General features: G+C 41.0%; 1 protein-coding gene across 2 annotated transcripts; it reads right to left on the bottom strand.

Annotated features, from left to right (window-relative positions):
- Positions 1–278: 278 nt before the first annotated feature.
- On the bottom strand, positions 279–20,648 carry csnk1da (casein kinase 1, delta a). 2 transcript variants are annotated; one of them, XM_026165955.1, is made up of 9 exons: positions 20,133–20,647; positions 11,394–11,504; positions 8,206–8,354; positions 7,780–8,008; positions 7,524–7,694; positions 7,283–7,431; positions 6,724–6,892; positions 6,525–6,634; positions 279–3,209 (listed from the first exon to the last, which is right to left on the bottom strand). In XM_026165955.1, exons 1-9 carry the CDS (start codon positions 20,206–20,208, stop codon positions 3,159–3,161), a joined length of 1,215 nt encoding a protein of 404 aa, XP_026021740.1. In that variant the 5' UTR covers positions 20,209–20,647; the 3' UTR covers positions 279–3,158. The 2 variants fall into 2 exon arrangements, with proteins under 2 accessions (XP_026021740.1, XP_026021741.1); XM_026165956.1 differs by lacking the exon at positions 279–3,209 and adding an exon at positions 5,413–5,712 and having other exon boundaries at positions 20,133–20,648.
- Between the last annotated feature and the right edge of the window lie 508 nt (positions 20,649–21,156).

Here is a 21,156-nt window from a genome sequence, read left to right as displayed (position 1 = left end):
CGACTGGAATGATGGATATTGTCATACGTTTTTCAAACACTGCTGTTATTCTTAACAAATCCTTTTTTGTCAGTTCCTTTATTCAAGATGCACAGCCTCCACGGGGAACTCCAGGCCTCGAGGGCCGGGGTCCTGCAGGTTTCAGACGCGTCCTTGATCCAACACAGCTGGTTTAAATTGATAAACGAGGACCTCAGCATGACTGTGCCTAAGGGTCTCACACTGACACAATATAAAAAAATAATAAAAATAAAATAAAATAAAACACCACACACACATACAAGTACTTAATTTATTTAAACAATTTTAAAATACACAAATACAGTGGTATTACAAATGAGGAGCAAAAGTTTTGAGGTGGGAGTGAAAAGAAACGATTTCCCATGATCCACAGAAAGATGCATTTTGGGACATGAGCAACCATCTCCACAACGCACAGTTCAAAGCAAAACTGACAAAAGGAGAACTGCGTGAGGCAGACTGCAAAATCTATCCCATGTAAATTGGACTTGCATTTATTATAGCCATCAGTGAAACGAACAAGTTAATGCATCACTTTTTTTGATTTTCAAGCCCACAGGTGAAGTGTATGAAACAAAAACTGCCTTAGCGGGAATTCTAATGGAGTGAGGCATTCCCATTCCCTCCATACACTGTCGTCATCATCCAAAACCAGGGGCTCATGTGGACCTGGTAGACAAAGTAGGCGCATCCTATACACAACGACGAGTACAAAATACCACGACAACCCCTTTTCCCCTTTAACTACAGAAAATCGGCCTACGTTACATTGCAATCAGTGTACCACATCGACAGTTTTCTACTTTAAAATGTGCACGATTCAGATTGAGCCACAGAGAGGAGCCGTGCGTGGCTTTTAGTACCACTGGGACTCGTCCAACCCGCCCCGCCCACCTTTTTTAATTAATACTTGCTTCATTTGTCTCCAAAATCATTCTGTTTAAACCAATCCTGTCCATTTTCTACACAAACTTTCACATTATTTGCCAGACCCTCTGATGTGGGTCAGCACCAGACTGAAACTAATGATCTTTATTTTCTTTATATCAAGCTCCTTCTATGCCAATTACTTTTAAAAGTCATTGCAACATAGGCTGCACAGTACAATTCTAAACTGTGAAGAAAAAACAAACAAATGCAGGATCAAATACTACCAGGAGGTACAAACTGAGGCCATGACATCTGAAGAGTTGTGGCATTTTTTCATTTTATCTTTAACTTGCTATCGGCAGAATGGATCCCAGCTTGAGGAAAGTACATTACCAGAATCTACCTTTTTAAAAGGTAACCTCAGTAATTTAGTCTTTAGCTCACAGAAAGTTGCGGCATTTGCAAAATCAGACTTGAAGATGGTTTAAACGTACAGCTGTTTTTCTCACACGTAAGACACGGCAGCACAGTCGGCTCAGAGACGCCCGCTGTGTTTAGGTGACCGAGTGCATTCTGGAGGCAGCACACACTGGCGGGGAACACACTGGAATATTAGCTGCAATCCAACACCACACGCACGGACTGGAGAGTCGGCAGGTTAAACAGCAGCTAATGTGTGATCTCTACTAGATGAGGGCTGCAGGTGCAATCAGGAAATCAGGTTTGAGGGTCAAAGCGTGTTTTCACAGTTCCACCCTCAGACTTAAACATCGATTTGTTAAAAAACTGTGAAACCCCCATTTAAGGCAAATCAAAGACACCTTACCCAAGCGGCTTGCGCTGCACTGTGCAACCATGATGTAAAATACTTTGCGATGTAACAAACTGGGTATCAGTAAAATCCAAGTCATTAAACTGCCTTGGAGCCTTTCCTCCAATGTAATTAATCCTTTAAGTTTCTGTCTTGCAGTTCTGCTGCGTTAAAACGTTTGAGAGATTCGTTTTTGTGGCTTCTACTAGAGACACGTGGAGACAAGGAGGCTGCATGGAGGTTGAAATCATCCATGAGTGTTTATTAAGGTTTACGAAGAAAGCTGTCAGAGTACGCGTGAAAAACAAAACAAAATCTTTGGAAGTAGATGGACAGATGGTCTAGAGTGAGGTTGAGGAGGCAAAGGAGACAAAAAAGAAAGAAATACCCTCAACATGTTTATCCCACAACCATTTGAAGCTTGTACAACCCTAAGATAACCCTAAGACAGAACCACACAAACACACAAAAACCACATCACTATGCACTGAGTTTAAAAACAATTTCTCATCCGTTCGGTGCGGACACACCAGCCTCCAGACTAGATCATCGTTTCATTCACAGCTTTTCCCACCGCAGCCACAAACCTGAAGACACACTATATGTGCTGTATGGTTTTTTTGGATTTACTACAATGTCCTGGTTGCAACGCACCTGAGGTGGACGCAGACAAAAACAAAAACCCCAAAACATCTACTCATACCATTGGGATCATTGCAAAGAGAACATTAAATCCCCTGTTAATGTAGAGCTAAACCTCAAACACCTAAAATACAAAATAAAAGAAAAGTATGCCCACTTGTGGGATTTAAACAGTCATTCAGGACACAAAAATAGAGTTGAGGCACTGCTCTACAACACTGCCACGATGGATCACGTGTCTCTGGTAGTTTTAATAAATCCCACAGGCTAATTTTGACAGCTAACAGACATGTCATTCTCTCTTGTGAAGTCTGGCCAGCTGGTGCAGTACAATTTCTCTTAATGATTAAAAATAAGTAAAAACAAAAAGTTGGGGGAGAAAAAAAAAAAAATAGGAAGATGATGCCACAGAGAAGTGAATCCATGGCTTCATCAACAGCAAGGGGGAGGCAGGAGGAGGAGGGGGGGTTCCAAATCTTCCCACGGAGAAGAAGAGATGCTGCGGCTGCTACTTTGCCCAAATTGTTGTTAAGGCAACCAAACCGTACTCCACCTGCCCATCTCTCTGTCACATACACACACTCACACTCATTTCTGGCTGTGCACCTCTTCTGTCGAGTGAACAGGGGAGTAGCCAGATACTTGTGCAATCGTTGGTAAGTCCTCCGTGTAATCTGCAAAGTCCTGTTCATATGTGTAAGTGTGTTGTGTGTAAAGTGTGTGTGTAAAGTGTGCGTGTGTGTGTGTGTGTGTGTGTGTGGCTGCAGGTGGTACATGTTGAGGCCTCCATGGTGCACAGCTGGATGAGAGGGTTTCACCGAGGGGCTGCAGACTGGAGGCCGCTTGGTGTGACCCGGGACAGAGCCTGAAAGAAAAATAACGTCACAGTTTGAGCAGGGAGCACATCACTGGAAGTTACAGTTACTGCATGGTTACTATGATGCTACAGCCAGCAGCCTAGCTTAGCGCAAACACTGCATACTAGAGTTCTGCTCAAAACCTTGGGCTAGAATGAACACTGAAATAGCCCATTTTATTTCATTTATTTTACCAAATATCCAATATGTTAATACTAATAAGATTCAGTTAATATTAAATGCCCCATCATAGTTTGATGTAGGCAAGGAGCAACCTCAGAGGCTAAAAAAAATAAAGACGGCAAAAAGTCCAGTTTCAGCCCAGCCTGCTAAACAAGCTTGGCTGTATTAGCTGATAACCACTCTCACCCACAGACAAACCTGACTCCAAAAACAAATAAAACAAGATGGCTGCAGCCACAACACAACAGTACAGTCCTGAACTTTGCAGCCCCGAAGCAAACAGGTGACAGCCTGTTGGCTACATCCACCCATGCAGACCATGCTTGCATATTTGCACCCTTGGAAATGAATATGATCGTCACTGCAAAATAGACAAGCACTGATGAAGCTTCTGTGTGCAGAGCTGAATCTAAATTGTGTTTGCACCGTTTCTCTTCCCCACTCATTCTTACATTCTGTGTAGAGGAGACACTGCTCAAGTAAAGATAGCATTTGGGCTTGATTTTAGACTTCAGCGGGAAATCTACATCCCAATTTGCAATGTAGCTGGAAACGCCACTTCCCCCTACACCACAACCTTCACTGTTCAGGTTGCTGCAGGCTACGTCGACCTGACGTGTGATTACATTTCCCAGGAGGTGCGCATCAGATTCTGGTTCAGAATCAGAATCAGAATACTTTATTAATCCCGAAGGAAATTAGGGTTACAGCAGGCAGCACGCTAATGGCGCATGCGCACTTACAAAGGAACCTTCTGACCAACTTTACACAAACATCACATTGGGGAGACATGTCAGAAAGGTAGGCTGATAGGAAAAAAACAACAAAAATACATAACATGAGGTAAGAGGAGGAGAAAAAAAAACTCCACTCAGACTGAGCTCCTAGTGGGAGAACAGTTTGATAACAGAAAAGACACCTCAGCACAAAAAGCACATGACTATCAATACACCATAGAAACACAAGACAAGCAACAGGGGCGGGTAAAGGGTGAGAGAGAGCCGGTGTAGACAGCACATCCGGTCCTGCAGCATGTCTGCGCTGGTCCAGTCGACCGCCATCTTCCCCGGGAGGGGACAAGCATCGAAGGCGTTTGGAAAGGGAGGGGGGATCAGTGTGTGCATATCAGTGTATGTGTGTGTGTGTGTGTCCATAGTTCAGCTGAGACAGTGTCCTTCGCCCTGCCAGACTAAGTAAACAGTCTTCCAGCCAACCCAGGTGACCTTGCATGGAATGGGAAGAACAGTCTAAACACAGTCGTTATCAGGGTGTTTTTGTTCGGCTCCAGCCTTGAGACCGCAGCTGGCGCCGATGGGGTCTCCGCATGAAGTGATGGTGGTTTTTACTTTAGTGCGAACAGCTCATATGAATTTCAAAGCTGTTCTAACAGTCCAACACTGGTCTCACAATCTCCCGTTGGAGAGCCGCGAGCTTTCTATGATGTTATCCAAACTTACGTTCCGTGATGTTGTCATTCTTTTTGCCCAAAGAGCAGATTCTGAGAACTCACGATCGCAGTGCACTTCCCCAAGATTTGATCCAATTTGCGCTCAAAGGTGTTGTTCGAGCTAGCCCCTCCAGATGTAATCCAGTTTTTTCCACTCAGAGGTCTTGTTCTGAGTATTCACGGCAGCCGTGTGTTCTCCAAGATCTTATCCGTGCTGCACTCAATGAGCCCATTTTGAGAAACTCACGCCTCTCCCATCGTTTCAATCCCAGCGGGCAGCCTTGTGGGGGTTTGAACAGCCGGTTCCGCTTCCTTAATTCTTCGATAAGTCAGGGCCAAGCCAGCTCGGATCAGCAAGAACCATGTTATCATGGTTCCGAATAGGTAGATATCTTCAGCACTCAGGCTCACCCGAGCCCAGACTTCTCGTTGAGAAGGGGTGTCAATTGCATTCAGAGACCAGTTGATCAAATCCATAATTCCTCTTTTAGGTTTTAGAGAACAGACTGTGAGAGAGTGTTCCAGGGAAAAGTAATTCAAAAAACACGAGACTAGACAAGGACACAAGAGGCTAAGCAGGGAAGATAAGGGCAGGAGAGGAGAAAAGTGCGACCGCCTTCGCTGAGAGCCAAAAGAGAAGTTACTTCATAAGTTGCGATGCAGCTTTCCCACTTAAGTATAATTCACACTGAAGTTTATGTACTACTTTGGCTGTGTTTCCCTGTGAATATACTCTTGTATATATGCTGAAGAAGCCAGTGCAGCAGGTACAAACTGACCAATCAGGAGCCAGCCAGAAGCATAAATGAGCTGGATGCCTACCTAAGGACAAATCACCGGCCTCCATTGGTTGTCCTTGGAAACACTTCTTTGTTTTTGTTCTGAATAAACAAAAGTTTCATGTAACTTTCCTATTTTTCACAGACTTTGTGTTCTATATTTGAATTTTCTCTTCATCATACTGCCACAACATTAAACGAATGCTCCATAAAGCTATAGAAACAAGTTAATTATGGTTCATTTTATTCATGGATAAATGTAACTAGTATGAAACTGACATGCAATGTCTTATCCCGTGTCTGTGTGTGGGATAATACACAGAAATGTTTCACTTTTTAAACACTCGATTAAGAAAAAAGAAACAAAAACGTCAAAGTGACTGGAGGAGACCGATTCTTTTCATTTGTTCAGCAGTTCTCCACTTTGCCCTCTGGGGGGCGCGGAGGTCCACGCAAAGAAGAGAACAAAGGACTTAATGAAGCCTTTAAACAATGACCTCCTTTGCTCCATGAGTGCTTTTACGCTTATTTTACAAACTGGGAAGGACTGTGTCAGTGGAAATGAATCAGTACAGATACTGTTCAGTTTGAACAGAGGGAAAAGGAGAACATGTATGCATGTGGTGTCTGCACAAACACTATGTTCTCTTATGCTAGACGCTTCCTGTTTTCAGGATTTGTTGGGCAACTGAGCACAAATGATTCAAGTTCTTCTTATTAACTGACACGCAATCATAAAGTCCTCCCAGTAAACCGATTGTTTCTAACGACAATGTTTTATGGTCTGCCAACCTGCACAGCGTGTACCCTGCTACTCAGTCACTTGAGATATGCCACAGCCTAAAGAAATGTGGCTGCAAACAGCTGTCTGCTGTGGATTTTCAACATGATATTTGTAACGCAGTTCGTGTTACCTGTGAGGACATGCGGGATGTTTCCTGGCGTCCTGTCAGGTCTGACGAGGAAATGTTGACAGGGGCTCCCCGATGAAGGCGCATGCTCACCTTCCTCTCCTTCTCCATACCTGAAAGACAAAGAAAAGGTACAAGGGTAGGCTAAATATTTCAGCAACTGTTTAAAGAGAAGGAAAAACAAAACATATTTTTTGCTCACCTGTGTGTGAGGCAGGGTTGAGCGGGGAGGGGGCTGCAACTTCCTGAGGGGCTCTGGCTCTTCCTGAGGCCGAGGCCATACCTCTGGCCCCGGGGTTCCTGCTGTGCCTCATTCTCTCATCCCGTTCCCGACGCTCCCGCTCTGCATCCTCCACGGCCCTATTGGCACCCTGACACACAAGACAGCTGAGGTTATTAACCTTTAAGACAGCTGCACACTTAAAAAAAATTAACAAAATAACAAACATGCTGCATGAAAATGCATCTAGGCAGAATACACAAGGCCATTTAACAGTGGAAGGTCAACTTAACATTATGTTACACAACATGTTTATAGCTGCGTTTATGTCACTGAGAATGCTGATGTTCCAGTTGTAAACAGAAAGTACACATCACCCAGTTCTTCTCAAGTTTGACTCATATTCTGCTTGCCAATGAAATTCCTAAGAAACACTGTTTGTTTTTGGCACAACCTTCTAACGAAAGCACTTATATAATTAAAGTAAGACAGTAGTGAAAAGCACAAAGAAAGTCTTCTTAGATGTGAAGCTATAACTTACAAATTTCAGCATGTTCCAGTCAAAGACGTAGTCGTAGGAGAATCCCTGCCTGTGGAAGAGGTTCCTGAAGAGCTGGCGCAAGTATGAGTAGTCGGGCTTATCGTCGAACCGCAGAGACCGGCAGAAGTTCAGGTAGGTGGCAAACTCGGCTTTGGGGACAAAGAGGTGTTTAAAACATTAGTGTTGGCTAACACTGATGTGGTGCCTTTATTCATAGGTACATAAGAGCACTAGAACCTACACGGGTAGCCTTTGCAGAGGACCTCAATGGGTGTCGACATTTTTTTCTCGCTGATGCGTTCATACTTCTGCCTCTTAGTGGCAGCTTTAAGGCCTTGCCAAGGCAGAGACCCCAGGTTGAAGTACATAAGGACGTATCCCAGTGACTCCAAGTCATCCCGCCTGGACTGCTCTGTAAATGCAGAGAGAGGGCCAGGTCAGTCGGGATCTGGACGAATCAGAGTTATTAATCATCAGTTTGTGGAGGTCGGTCTTACCAATGCCCAGATGTGTGTTAATGGAGGCGTAGCGGGCGGTGCCTGTCAGGTTCTTGTTCTCGCGGTAGGGGATGTGTTGGTGCGTGCGTGCGTCACGATATTTCTTGGCCAGGCCAAAGTCGATGATGTAGACGAGATTTCCCTTCTTGCCCAGGCCCATCAGGAAGTTGTCTGGCTTTACGTCTCTGTGGATGAAGTTCTTGGAGTGGATGTACTCAATTCGGCTGATCTGGAAGGAAAAACGGTGGTTAAAAATGAACACAAGGGGTCATTCCAGGAGCTTAACCAAAGTAGATATTTGAAATCAGTGAAGAGATTAAACCGTCCTGCACTACTGTACATACAATTTGTGATGCATCTTTAACATCAAGTGTAGGACCAGCATTCCTCATTTTATTCCTTTTCTTTTTCCTTTTGGGAACTCACCATCTGGTCAGCCAGCAGCAGGACTGTCTTGAGGCTGAACTTGCGAGAGCAAAAGTTGAACAAGTCTTCCAGACTGGGACCCAGCAGCTCCATCACCATCACATTGTAGTCACCCTCAGCGCCACACCATTTTATCGTTGGAATACCCACTGCAAGAAATGTAGGGAACACAAGGGTCACATTTATAGTTTGGTTTGGTGCCATTTTGTTCATGTTGGCACTTCAGTGAGAACCACAAGCTGACACTAAACTGTAATAACTTGATGAAACTGCAGCCACTATTAAGGCTGGAATGTGCAAGTCCTCAAATCAGAATCCTAAAAGTCAAATATAGGACTTTACAGGCCTGTATAAGGAAGCCAAAGGTCAAGCGTGTTTAGTACTGACAGCTGTGACTCCTCCACAATCACGTCTTCTGTTAAAGCAACCAAACAGCAAGTCTCATGGTTGCACACATATTAACACATTATGCTCATAATTACATGTTTGTCAATATGCTATATGGGGCAGTGATCAGAAAAAACCAGAATAACAAACCTTTGGTAAACTCAAACTAAAATTGTCGTTTTTGGTTTCAAAAACTGCCTGCCATAATGTGTCAATCTGTGATGCAAGCATGTGGTTTGATGTTGGGTTGTTTGCAGAGGGGGACCATGGGTAAACCATTTTTGATTAATTGGCATTCACTTAGAAAGTTTGTAATTTCAATCCCATTTTTGTGTTAAGGGATTAAAATTACAAACTTTCTCCTGAACAAAGTAGATTTCCCTCCTTGTGTGTATGCATAACAGTATTTCTACTCCGTTTTTATTTTTGGTGCTTTAAACATGTGCACTGGTGAACACGTTTCAGGGTTAAATCTGCAGAAGTCTACAGACGTATGTGAGTCTGATCAACCGTCACTGCTGATGGCAGTGTTTAGCAATGATGTCAGGTCTTCACACTATGAACGTGTGCAATGTCATTTCCCTTTTCTGTGGATCGTATTACAGACAAGCTTGTGTGTTTTGAGGTTTTTGAGCAAACACAATTAGTGCAGCGCACATACACACTTTTCTGATTTCTGTCATGAAGGGGTTTTTCCAAGTAAGCAAGTCACACTGTGTATATGTAAACAGGAAATGCATAACACATTTACTCTGCATGCATTATTTAGAAAGAAAAAAAAACAACTTCCTGAAACAAACTTATACAACTCCAAATAATAAAAATGGCTCGACTCCTGCCCTCATACACAGAGGCCAGCTGGTTTCGTAGGAGCCGGTGACCCTGCCAAGGCAAATAGACCATCTGGCATTTCCTTCTACAGGCAAGCGGCAACAAAATGCTGGTGCTCAGCAACACACACACAGCATAAGCTATTTATATACATACAAACACAAATACATCTCACCGTCTGAGTCGGCTACTGTGCCCTAATAAATCTAACTATGCTGGAACTAAAATACAAATGCATGTGGGGACATAGCTGTGCATACAGACAAACTGCTGACTTCTAAAGTTTACTGTTTTAAAGGCAGACGCCAGTAGTATAGACGACATGAATCAATAAGTCACAAAAGAAAAATACATTTCAAAATGTACATTTCATGCCACACAGTAATAGTGTAGTAATATACAGTATGAGGTACAGAAATACAAACATGCAAACAAGTCTACCCCAGGTATGATGTTGCAGACACTACTGAGCTGGCAGAACAATTAAACTTTACCCATGCTTACTGACTCAAAGCAGCAAGTCCTTTCTTGCTTCTTTCACGTTGGAAGTGTGTGAGCATGTTTCAGAGTCAGATGTTCTTTTCCTTTGCTCTTGGTACCTTTGCAGTGGCACAAGGGGTTCTTTAAGCTATGCTAGTAGTCGGACTATCAGCCAGTTAGCTAGACTGAATGATCACTTTGGTTTAAACTTAAAAAAAGAAAAAATCAACAGGAACCATTCACGGTGTCTATCGACATTAAACAGTAAATATTTTTCCCCAAACAGAAATTTCTCCTAAATACAAACTATATGCAAATCATTTTTCTTTTGGTTTCTTCAACACCAACAGGAGATAAGTACAGCTTTATGTTTTTATCGTGCCACGATACTGTGCAAATTTGAATATTTTTTAGTATCAGTGGTGCATTTTGAGGATGGCCCGCTTCCATGAAAATGTAGTTGTAACCTGTTACCTAATACGATAGAAAAAAGGTGTTACTTGTGTTTTTCCAACAGTCTCCACATCAGTCCTCGATTTATGAAGCTTGAACTGTAAAGAGCTTTTCAGCTTTACTGAAGTAAATAACTCTTTCTCTTGCATGGCTCAACACTCGTGTATTTATCTTTTATGTGATTTAAACTCAACGTTAGTGTGCACATGTGTGTGCGTGTACATGTCTATACATAGGAATAGTAGTGGTAGAATAGTTATGTTAAGCTATATAGTTTATGTCTTGCATATTTCCACAACCATATCCATAATCACATACTGTGTATGCTACTGTTGTATATAGTGTATTATATTACTTATTTTTTATTTGTATTTTCCTTCTGATATCTGTTCCTGAGCTGAGGTAATGCAAAAATGTCCCCGTTGTGGGATCAATTATCTTATCCTAATCTCTACTTCTTGTTTAAAGTCAAAGTGGTGAAACAACAGCTATGACAGATGAGTTGAAACTGTATGACCTGTGCGCAAAAATTACAGGAAAAACTGACGATCCAACAAGTGATTTGACAACAAGGTACAGGAGGAGATACTAGCAGCTGATGATGTGACAGCCAATGGTAAACAAATGACTCAGAGTATCGCTGGAGCACTCGGTAACTGTACTCCATAATGTCAGATAGCCCAAACAGTTCATGGACAATTACAATGCTAATGTTATGCTTACAAAAAACTGGTGTCAGAAGTGATTAATAGAGGGAATGGAGGAAAAAGGAAGGGAAAAATCATTTGGTGTGTGCTTTAAGCACCCAGCTATTGGGTGGTGTTCAGTTCAGGAGGGTCACTTTAATAACAGAAAAAAATGAATGAACAAACATCCTTTACCAATGTCTACCAGACAGCCAGTACGGAGCATTTTCTTTGTGGTTTATAATGACAAAAGTGTAAACCAGCCTCCATCCAAGTACTTTAAAATGATGAGGAACTTATAAAAGCTGCATGGATGCATGTGTGTAAAGTGAGTGTCATAGTGTACAGTACCTCCACCCTGCATCATCTTGTAGATTTTGCTCTCTATGTGGAGCTGTGGGTGTTTGGTCTTGACACATTCCAATTTGATGGCGACCTCCTCTCCAACAGAGATATCAGTACCTGGGCAAAACAGCAGAGGGGTTAGCTGCATGAAGATGCATTACACATTCAGTCAGAACCTATATTTAATTAATAAAACCCAACAGTATCTAATCAACAATATGAACAATGGGCACTGCGTCAGGGGTTAACACAATCAAGGGAGTATTATTGTCATGTCAAAGTCCAACACAACTCTGTCATGGTTATACAATTTAATGATGAAGATAAAAAATGTCGTTTTTATTATAATCTTATTGTCCTTCATTTATGTCGCTTTTCCAATATGGACCTGGGCAATGGGGCAGTAGGAGTTACAACAATACAACACATTATATAGCAAGAAACAAATACAAATGATATTCAGTACAGACAAGTGGATACAAACACGTGAATCGTACAAAATAACCGATTATTACAACAGCAACCTTAAAACCCTGTATGGTGTACCGTCTGTGGTTTTTACACATGCAGATAAAGAGGAACTAGTGACAATTTATAGCTAAAAAACAACTGATGGGGAAATCTTTAGATAAACAGAGATTGCAACATTGAAGCAGCACACAGAATGATGTAGGACAGGACAGCTAGCAATAACATGAAAAGCACAATGACAGACAGAATCCAACTTCCTTAGGTCTGGCCTGCTGCAATTTTCAGCTTTACTGACAGTGAAGAAATGACAGGAAAGTGGAGGGAGAGAGAGAAAGGGGAAGGGCCTGCTCAAACCGGCGCCCAGGCCTGGTGCATTTACAAAGAGCAGATCGCCATAATCCAATAAAGGTTAAAAAAACAAAACCTTTAGAGATCAAGTTTCCTCACTTGGACAGAGAAACAAGATTTAGTCTTAAATAATGCCTTTCAGTGTGAGTTTTAAATGACACATACTGATCTGATGATACGCAAATACTGCATATCATTTGCATAAAAATAGGAGCAATTGATTTTTCTTTATATATATCTATATATATATATAGATATATATATAGAAAGTTGGACTGTTCTAGCAGACAAGTAATTTAGAAACCAAGTTACAGCATCAGCAGATAAACCAATATTGCATCATCAGCTGTGCCATAAGCCTCTGAAAATCAAGAAAACAAGTAACAGTCCATTAGATCAATGTGATTCACTACTTTAAAAGCAGCAGTTAATGTGCTGCGTTGTCATTTAAAGGTTTGCTTTATCAACATGTCACAGAAAAAACATAAACCAGCACTTGGCTGGTGGATGAAGTTAGGAAGCCCTGCTTGGGTACACAAGGAAATATCAGTGGTTATTAACACAGCAAAGCCAGCCAAGTGTAAGATACACCAGCCAATTTTGTGTACTGGATGTACTTGTACCGTGCTCTTCTTTCATACATCTACGCTCTTATTCCTCACAACTATCCTTACATTTAGATACGGTTTCACACAATCAAGCATTTTGGGAAATGGCTCTCAAACTGACAAACTCATTTCTTCCCAATCACAGCCATAGAAGCCAGTTCCCTCCACATGAAAACAGCAACTGGACACCAGGTTATGTAATGCCATTACACACTCTCACGCATACAGGATCTCACACAAGGAACTGTTCAATCATGTAGGCCAACCAATGGTGTATCAGACAACTCTAAATGATGTCATTCGGCTGGAACGAGTAGCAATCATGGGTGGGGCTTCCAACTTGCACCATAACTGTTTAATCAAAGTTTTTAATACAAGAACAACACTAACAGGGTGAAGAGGACTTCATATTTATTTTGGGTTTTTTAAAGCTGCATGAGTATGCATGATGCACCTGCTGCTCCTCATCTACGCAGTTAAATTTGACTTTGATCTACTCCAAGCTAGCAATCCAAACCCACTGTCAAATCATTCGAGACAGTTACTTTAAAGTTTATCCAAATCACTTGGTCATCTGCACTCAGAAATATTTTTCTCTCTTAGCATACATTTTCTTATATATCCTATAAAACTAGAAGCAGAATCAATGTCACTTTTTCTCACCAAGCAGAGAAAATCTTATTATGATTTCTTTCAGATAACAGCATATTCTCCCTGCTCCATTAAAACTGCCACCTGCATTTGGCTCCTCCCATTTTTTCATGGCCGATTCTTTTTAAATGTAAGTTCTCAGAACTGTTTCTCATGTACACACAATCCATTGTATCAGTATTTTAGTGTAACAGATACTGACTTCTGTTCACAGTAAACAATAATGCATTGTGATAATGCATTAACATCATACACTTTTCAGGTACATATCCCACTGTGGACTGAAATGCTGTAACTTGCTGTATGTGATTTAATTGACTGTGTGCACATTAGCATATGCTACTTCCGGTGCAAAAACTCCTGTGGGGAGCTTTGTTTCCGGTGTCCTATTCGCGCCCAGTTTACGGTCAAAAACAAGTTAAGCAAATGAATGAATCAAGCGGCGATTTACATTTCTATAGATGTCTTGGGCATTTACTCAATATATCTGTAAATGATGTTCATCGACTTGTCGATATTTTCTCCCCGCGCCTCAGAGCAAAAGAGAAAAGGGATTCAAATGTTATATTTCTCAGCTGTCCCTCGTTTACAGCGGGTGTTACGTTCTAAAAATAACCAGCGATAGGTGAAATCAAGTAGCCAATTTTATTTTTTGACGGTGCAAAACGTTTCGTGGACATACAGTACTGCACTTCAGAGTCACACTGCTAGCGATCGATGCAGCGATTCTGTACTGTACAGGAGAGAAGTCACGGAGGAGATCGTCTGCATCGATCAGGACACAGGACACAATGTGACGTAAAAAATAAGCATGCAAGCTTGCACTAAAAAAAAAAAATTCTGCGAAACAGCGAGGTGAAAGGTGAACCGCGTTATTAGCGAGGGACCGCTGTAAATTTTAAGGTAAGTCACAACATACTCTTCGTAAATACTAATGTATAGAAACCGTTACCAGCAGTCATTAATTTTTTGTGTGGCTTTTTTCACAGTTTATTAACATGCTGTGTAGGTGTGTACTTGACTAGCTGATCTCGACATAACGGGGGAAACATCTGGTTTGACTATTCTTCACCTGTAGTTTGAATGCTGAACATTTGCCTGTTTAAATCATGAGACCAGTCACTATACAGAGATGTGCTTCTGAATGTGGACGATGTGTCTTCTGCTGCAGTGATGCAGTTCTGCTTGTGTTGAGTGATGTAAACAACTGATCGATCTAAACTCTTTAAACGTCAAAATTGATCATTAGATTTTTTATGACACAACAGTGGTGAGTGTTCCCACCTTCTGCTCTTTGTAACTTAACGCAATCTTTCCGTTTTCGAGTTTTGGATCCTTCAAACCAGGAAGTTAGCATGTTCTCGTGCACAGGGTCAATTGCATGTAATGTAATATACAAATATACAACATGTATATGCATGCAAATATGTGGATCCCAGGCAGAATACATGAGATCTATCTGGCACAGAGAACCCACAACAATCTAAATAAACATTTCTTTATGGATTTCCCTGCAGAATTAATGTTCTCCTATTTGAAATGCCAAAGTAGTTCCTGAACATGCAGTAATCTATTATTCATTGGTGGATTGATATAATTTTATAGAAATCCAGTTGCATAGTTATGCAAAATATGTTTAGTTTTTAAAAACACACCCTTAGCGTTTCTACCCTATTAAAGCTTTCAGTACAACACAAAGACACTTAACTCGAAATAAGTGTTTAATCCAGTATGTGCTCAGCCAATCGATTGATAAATCAATCCGCAGTCACAACGAAAAGGCTTCAAAGCCTCTTTATGGGGAGAACTAGCGTGTGTTTGACTGTGGTGTCTGCTCTCTTGCATCATAGGAATGTGATTTGCCTGGACACATTTCCTAGAGAATGTAGTCCCCCACCTCCACCCACCAACAACCCCCTTCTCTCAACCACATGGTTTTAAATGCGAGGCTGGGGGCATAGATGTGTTTGTCAGTGGAACACCCCCCCCCCCCCCCCAAACAAAAAAACAAAACAAAAACACAGTGTGTATGTACATGGTGTGTGTTTCTATCAAGTGCAGTCCTGCTTGTGAAACGTGTTCTGACATGTCTCTCCACACTGGCTCACAAACAAACACAGGCAGGCTACTGAGACTCTAAATATGCAAATATTTGACGAGATTTGCATAGAGACCAGCGCACAAAACTGTGCTGTAATGACTATATAGGAATAAAAACAAAACTCAGCATTAACACACTTTATAGAATCAAAGTTGTTTTTTGCCATAAGCATAATAGAAATATAGAAATATATTACAGACTACCATGATCGAGGCAAACAGGTAGAGAGTAAATCAGAGAAACTGACAGCACAGGCAACACGATCCAAGTAAAACCAGTCAGACCAGCAATCCCCAATAATGCTGAAGCAGGTCTAAGCTGGCATTTCACACAGAAGATGACCAAGACTGCAGTGGTTCAAGTCTTCAGTGCGAGGACTCCATTGAACTAAGGCTTAATTTAGGCTGCATTAACATATTCTACGCTCAGTTAAGAAAAAAAAAAAAAAGACTCAAGATTGCTCAATACCAAAGTTTCTGGGCTGGATGAGACAGCGTCATTATAGCTACTGTTGACACCATAACACGGCAGATGGGAAGCAACGGAACGCGTCATCAGTTTGAAGACTGACTCACCGCCAGCATTAGTTCTGAGCAGATCTTAGGTTCTTTGTTATTATGGCAGCCTTATAGCAACCTCACTGTTATTTTTCCTTGTGTAAGCAGAACCATCCCTTTTGGTATACTCTACTGGAAGCTTTTCAAAAATTAAAAGCTGGGAAAATGTTAGACAAGTCTCAGGTAGCTAAGTAACAGGCTGAGGTAGAGTTTGGAGCTCTGAACACTTTGAAAAACAGGTTTTATTCTTACTGATAGTGATCAATAATGCGGTGTAAAAGAAATACATCAATGGTTAAATTTACGTCAATACAACGCATCATCACAGCATATCAATATGGGTAATTTTGTGACATTTTCCCACAAACTCACTCAAGTTTTTTCATTTCAACTTTGCACTGATTACGTATGAGAGTGTTCAGTGCCTCTGGGTGAAGGGGTGTGGTAATCGCCCTAAAATTATAAAATATTAGTCATAAATACAGAGTACAATGATACAGAATAGGGATGTCACAGAACCAATACTTATATGCAGTGTATGTACTGAAGCAGCAACTCTTCCAGATCTGAAGGGTATTCAGGTCATTCAAGTTACCACGATAGCGTTTAATACGAACAGGCAGAGCTAGCTATGAAGGTACTTTGCATTTACTTTGCATTTGTAAGGTGGATTCTTATATTAAAAATGCCACTAATAAGTCAAGTTTATTTACAAGCAGTCATTGTGAAACAAAAGCTCAGGCTCCACGCTGCTGTCAGAGAGGAAACGTATAAAATTGTTTATTTTTGGCAAATTTAGACCTACACCAAGGCCCCAAAACAACAGCATTATTTTAAAACCTTAAATTTGTAGACTACTCTAGTAAATTCAAATCATAAAAATATTTTGCTGAAAGTAAGTATAAATACATTCACTTTAAATAACTCTACAGAAAGTCAATAAGTCGTATTTCTAAATTGTTGATTAAAATAATTGTACAACAGAAAGACATAAAAGAACTTTGCCTAAGTTAGAATCTGTAATTGGCCACAGAACTCCAATGAAAGACCAACATTTCTGTCCATCTCCCAAGTTTAAACTTTAGATATTGGCAGTACTTGAATGCTCCTTTTCAGGCGATACCAAACAAGTATTGACGTCTGGTGCTGTGATGAGGGGAAAACCTTTACAGTTCAAGGAGTTTGGACAATGATAAAGACCACATCCGGATTTTTGAACCGTGTTTCAACATGCACATCACCCAACAGATAACACAGCAAGAGATTCAAATGGAAGATCTTTGGAAATACAAGATGACTCAGACCTTGACTAAGCGCTTGTGTGCTCTTCGCATAACTGGCATTTTGTCGTGACAGCCTCTCAAAAGTGGAAAAGCTATTCTACCACTTGTACCAGAATATTTGACAATCCACATTTGCGTCCAGTCACAGCACACAGAGTACAAGGCTTCACTCCAAGAGCTGACCTCAATCCTGCTAACAACAACCGATCTCTCGCACAATCCACTGCTCAGCCAAGCTGCTCACACATTGTCAGCATTATTAACGCGCTGTTTTCACACACTGTGTGGGAGCCTTAATGTGGGAATGACTGTGAAATCCAGTTGCCTAAACTGTCAAAGTTTCATTTTCTCAAGACTTTTAAGAATTTGTTTACTTCCTGGAGATTTTACTTCTCCAAATGTGTTTGACTTGTTCAATTCTATTATTCACTTAAAGTGCAAATTTGTGCTGTAAGACTTGGAAAAACACCTCTGCACAATGCGTGACTCTCTGTTCTGGCTGATTAACAATGTTACATCACATTATCCACCAGCCAATTGGAGGAGAAAAGAGGAAGGGAGGGAGAGACAAAACCACAAAGTGATTATGCAAGCAGCTGGCAGAGCTCACTATCAGTCGAAACAACGCATCACGTGGAAAGCAAACTGGATACAGTTGATGCATTAACTTCCACTTTGCTCTGTTTAAAACGTTGCGTTTTAAAAATAAATGCATTTATGAATCTGAATCTAAGCACGTTGTTAAACCTGCAGTCCACCCTGCATAATTTCTGATTTCACAGATTAAAAAGTCATCTGCTATACTGCAGAGGGCAACATGATTAAATCATGTACCGTAACAGCCGTCAGACACCAAATCTTATTCGTTTTTTCCACAAAGAAAAATGTCAAAAACCAACAAGTCTGGGTAAAACGCTATATAAACTATGTACACAGGTTTGTCCCTACAGGAAACTAGGCTTGTTAACCAATAATCAAACACATACTTTATCCTTTCAAGTAAAATTTAAATATGAATAAACTATTAAGTCAGCTGCAGCTTAACTGCTCTAGACTGAGACCTTAACACACTACATGGGTTGGAAAAACCCAACACTAATTCAAGAAGGGACAATAAATGCTACTGGTGTAACTCTACATGTTGTGCTGTTTAGCATTTTATCATTTACTCAAAAAAAAAGAAAAAGAAAAAGAAAAAAATGTTACAAATTAGCCTAAAAATTTAACAGAGACTGTATTTATTACAAATGGACTAATCGTGTTGACTTTCATGTCATAGAATCACAGGAAAACCACAATTCCAACTTAGACAGCAAATTCAAAATGCTTAGTGATTAAATTAAACTGATGATGAAACATTTAACCAATCATATGTACCTATCTCACTGTTTCCTGAGTAAGCGGAAACATTGCACTTAATACTGTGTAACATATACTCAATTGTTACCAAGTCCCAGCAGTCAGAGCTGACCATTTTCTCTCCTGGTTGATTAGAGCGCCGTCAGTCACAGAATAGTCAGTCCACCACCAGAGAAAAACTCAAATGAATAACCTCTACATTTGTTTAGATGACTAGGTTTTAAGCTCAAAAATGTGATCAGCTGTTCTCCACTGCTGATGCCAAAAACCTCCAACATGGCCACAAGAGAACACATTACAGCAGCTGATGAAGCCCTGTTAGAGAATGTTTTTTGCATATTTATATTCATAGCTCAGTTGGAGAGCTCAAAGAAGATACACTTCCCTCTGCCACTATCGACTTCCCCCATCACACAATAAATTATATCATTGCTAGCAGCCAGTATTAGCCCACACAGCCTGTGCAGTAAATAATATTCAACATCTACTGTTCACCTATGCCAGAGGAAGGACATCCAGTTCATTATAGTAAGGACTGATCCACCAGTAGTCCAAAAGTGTAGATGAAAAACTATATGAACGTGTACCTTAAACCAAACAACCAGTACTATACTCAAAGTTACCCTCGCCTGTCTCAGCAGGCCATAGAGCCTCCTTTGATCAAATGTAGTCCCAAATATACCATCCTCACAGATTGAATAACTAGGTTATCATTTTAATAAATAAAGATGTCTTCAAAAGTATCTTTAGGATATAAAGGACCATATCCTCCTCACTTCTCAAGAACACTAAGGTAGTCTTTTTAGTGCATTTATGAACAAGAGGAGGAAATTAAACCGGTCTGTTGTGTTTAAAGAAGGATGTTCAGCTTAAGTAAATAAACGCTGGATATCGGTTACCAAAAAAGCTTAAATGAAAGCCTGTGGCCTGATCTGCTATTTTGTTCGAGACTATCACTGCTGCTGCTTCCAGGGGAGCAAAGACTGGAAACCTATACATTAGCTATCTATAGGCAGTGGACATTTAGTTACACAAGAGCCGTCAGTGTCAATTCTTATCGTTAGGACGATTAATTTGGACAATAATTGAATCTTGTAACAGAGAAAATGCTCTCGAAGTCAAACACAATGAAGAATGATATCGTTTATTATCAAATGTTTTATGGCAGCGGATGTCACTGCTAGCTCCTTTGCTACACAGACTGATAGCTTAGTAGCTAACGTTACTGGGACTAAACACAGAACAGCTGATTGATTGTGAGCTCGAATAGGAAACCCGGAGAAGATGACTTATTGTTAGAGACGTCTATATTATAACGAGACTAACAACGGTAAACAATACAAAAATGTTGTCCGCCAATAACTTACCTAGGTAGATGTCTCCAAAAGAGCCACTTCCAATTTTCCTCCCCAGTCTGTATCGGTTACCCACTCTCAACTCCATGGTAAGCAAGCTTCAGTCGGCTAGCAAGCACGCTCGCTAGCTCGGAAACAGCCAAAAACGTCCTGGTTTAGAGCTCAGCCTTATTTAAAAGCACCACAGCCAAAAGCATCCAACGCAAACGAGCTATTCAGGCGAAGGACTGACTCTTCTCTATGCTGTCGCCGGATGAGGTCGATACTCACAATCTTTCGCCTCTTGTTTTAAAGTATTCCTAACTTCATAATGTGACAATATGAGGTTCACTGGAAAGGTTAATCGTTGTACTTTCTGCTCCTGGTGTTTTCTGTGCCGATACACTTTAATTCTCCACGGATGAAGGCGGATTTTGAGCAGGTTACTTTTACGATTCTGCTCTGATCCTCTTCGTCTGGCTGCCTTGTCTGCTCTCTGTGAGGACCCTGTTCAGCACTTCTCTGAATGTGTCTGACATCACTTCCCTGCAGGGTGAAGTGGGGGAGGACGCTAATCAGAGAGCCTATTGCAGTAGAGTTCCCAACAGATACCACTAACGATAACGGACCCAACCACATCTCCAGCCTTGGTAGTTTCTTCACTTTGAACTGTTACAAGAGCTAAATTTAAAAACGTTTGCTTTTAAATAACCGGGAAATACAGTGTAATGAAAAATAAATGAAAATCATTCACACGGGACAAGAGTGTGAGGTTTCGCCTGATCCGTAGCCGCCATTTTTACCTTCTCCGGGGCTCTGTGTTGTTGCACCTGTATTTTCCGTTAGAGACTAATCTTTACAAAGCGAAAGAGTCTGGTCGTGCACATAAACAAAAGATGTACTCTTTTGTCCAGCTGGCCACTGTCCACCTTCTCATAAACAAATTAAACAAATACAGTCTTTTGCTGTATGACATGGTAAAAAAAAAAAAAGAAGAAGTCCTAAATAGATATTTATTTTAAAATAAAACCGTTAATACAAAATGTTACTGATCGGG

The sequence above is a fragment of the Astatotilapia calliptera genome, chromosome 4 (assembly GCF_900246225.1).
Source record: "Astatotilapia calliptera chromosome 4, fAstCal1.2, whole genome shotgun sequence".
Taxonomy (NCBI): domain Eukaryota; kingdom Metazoa; phylum Chordata; class Actinopteri; order Cichliformes; family Cichlidae; genus Astatotilapia; species Astatotilapia calliptera.
The sequence above is the reverse complement of the archived record's forward strand: the minus strand, read 5'-3'. Positions and strand labels throughout refer to the sequence as shown.

Excerpts from the sequence above, each read along its gene's own strand:
- csnk1da (XM_026165955.1), bottom strand. The coding sequence starts at position 20,208 with ATGGAGTTGAGAGTGGGTAACCGATACAGACTGGGGAGGAAAATTGGA. Across the intron at positions 11,505-20,132 it reads TTTTGGAGACATCTACCTAG|GTACTGATATCTCTGTTGGA; the intron begins GTAAGTTATTGG and ends TGTTTTGCCCAG. Across the intron at positions 7,432-7,523 it reads CCTCTGCAAAGGCTACCCGT|CCGAGTTTGCCACCTACCTG; the intron begins GTAGGTTCTAGT and ends TTGTCCCCAAAG.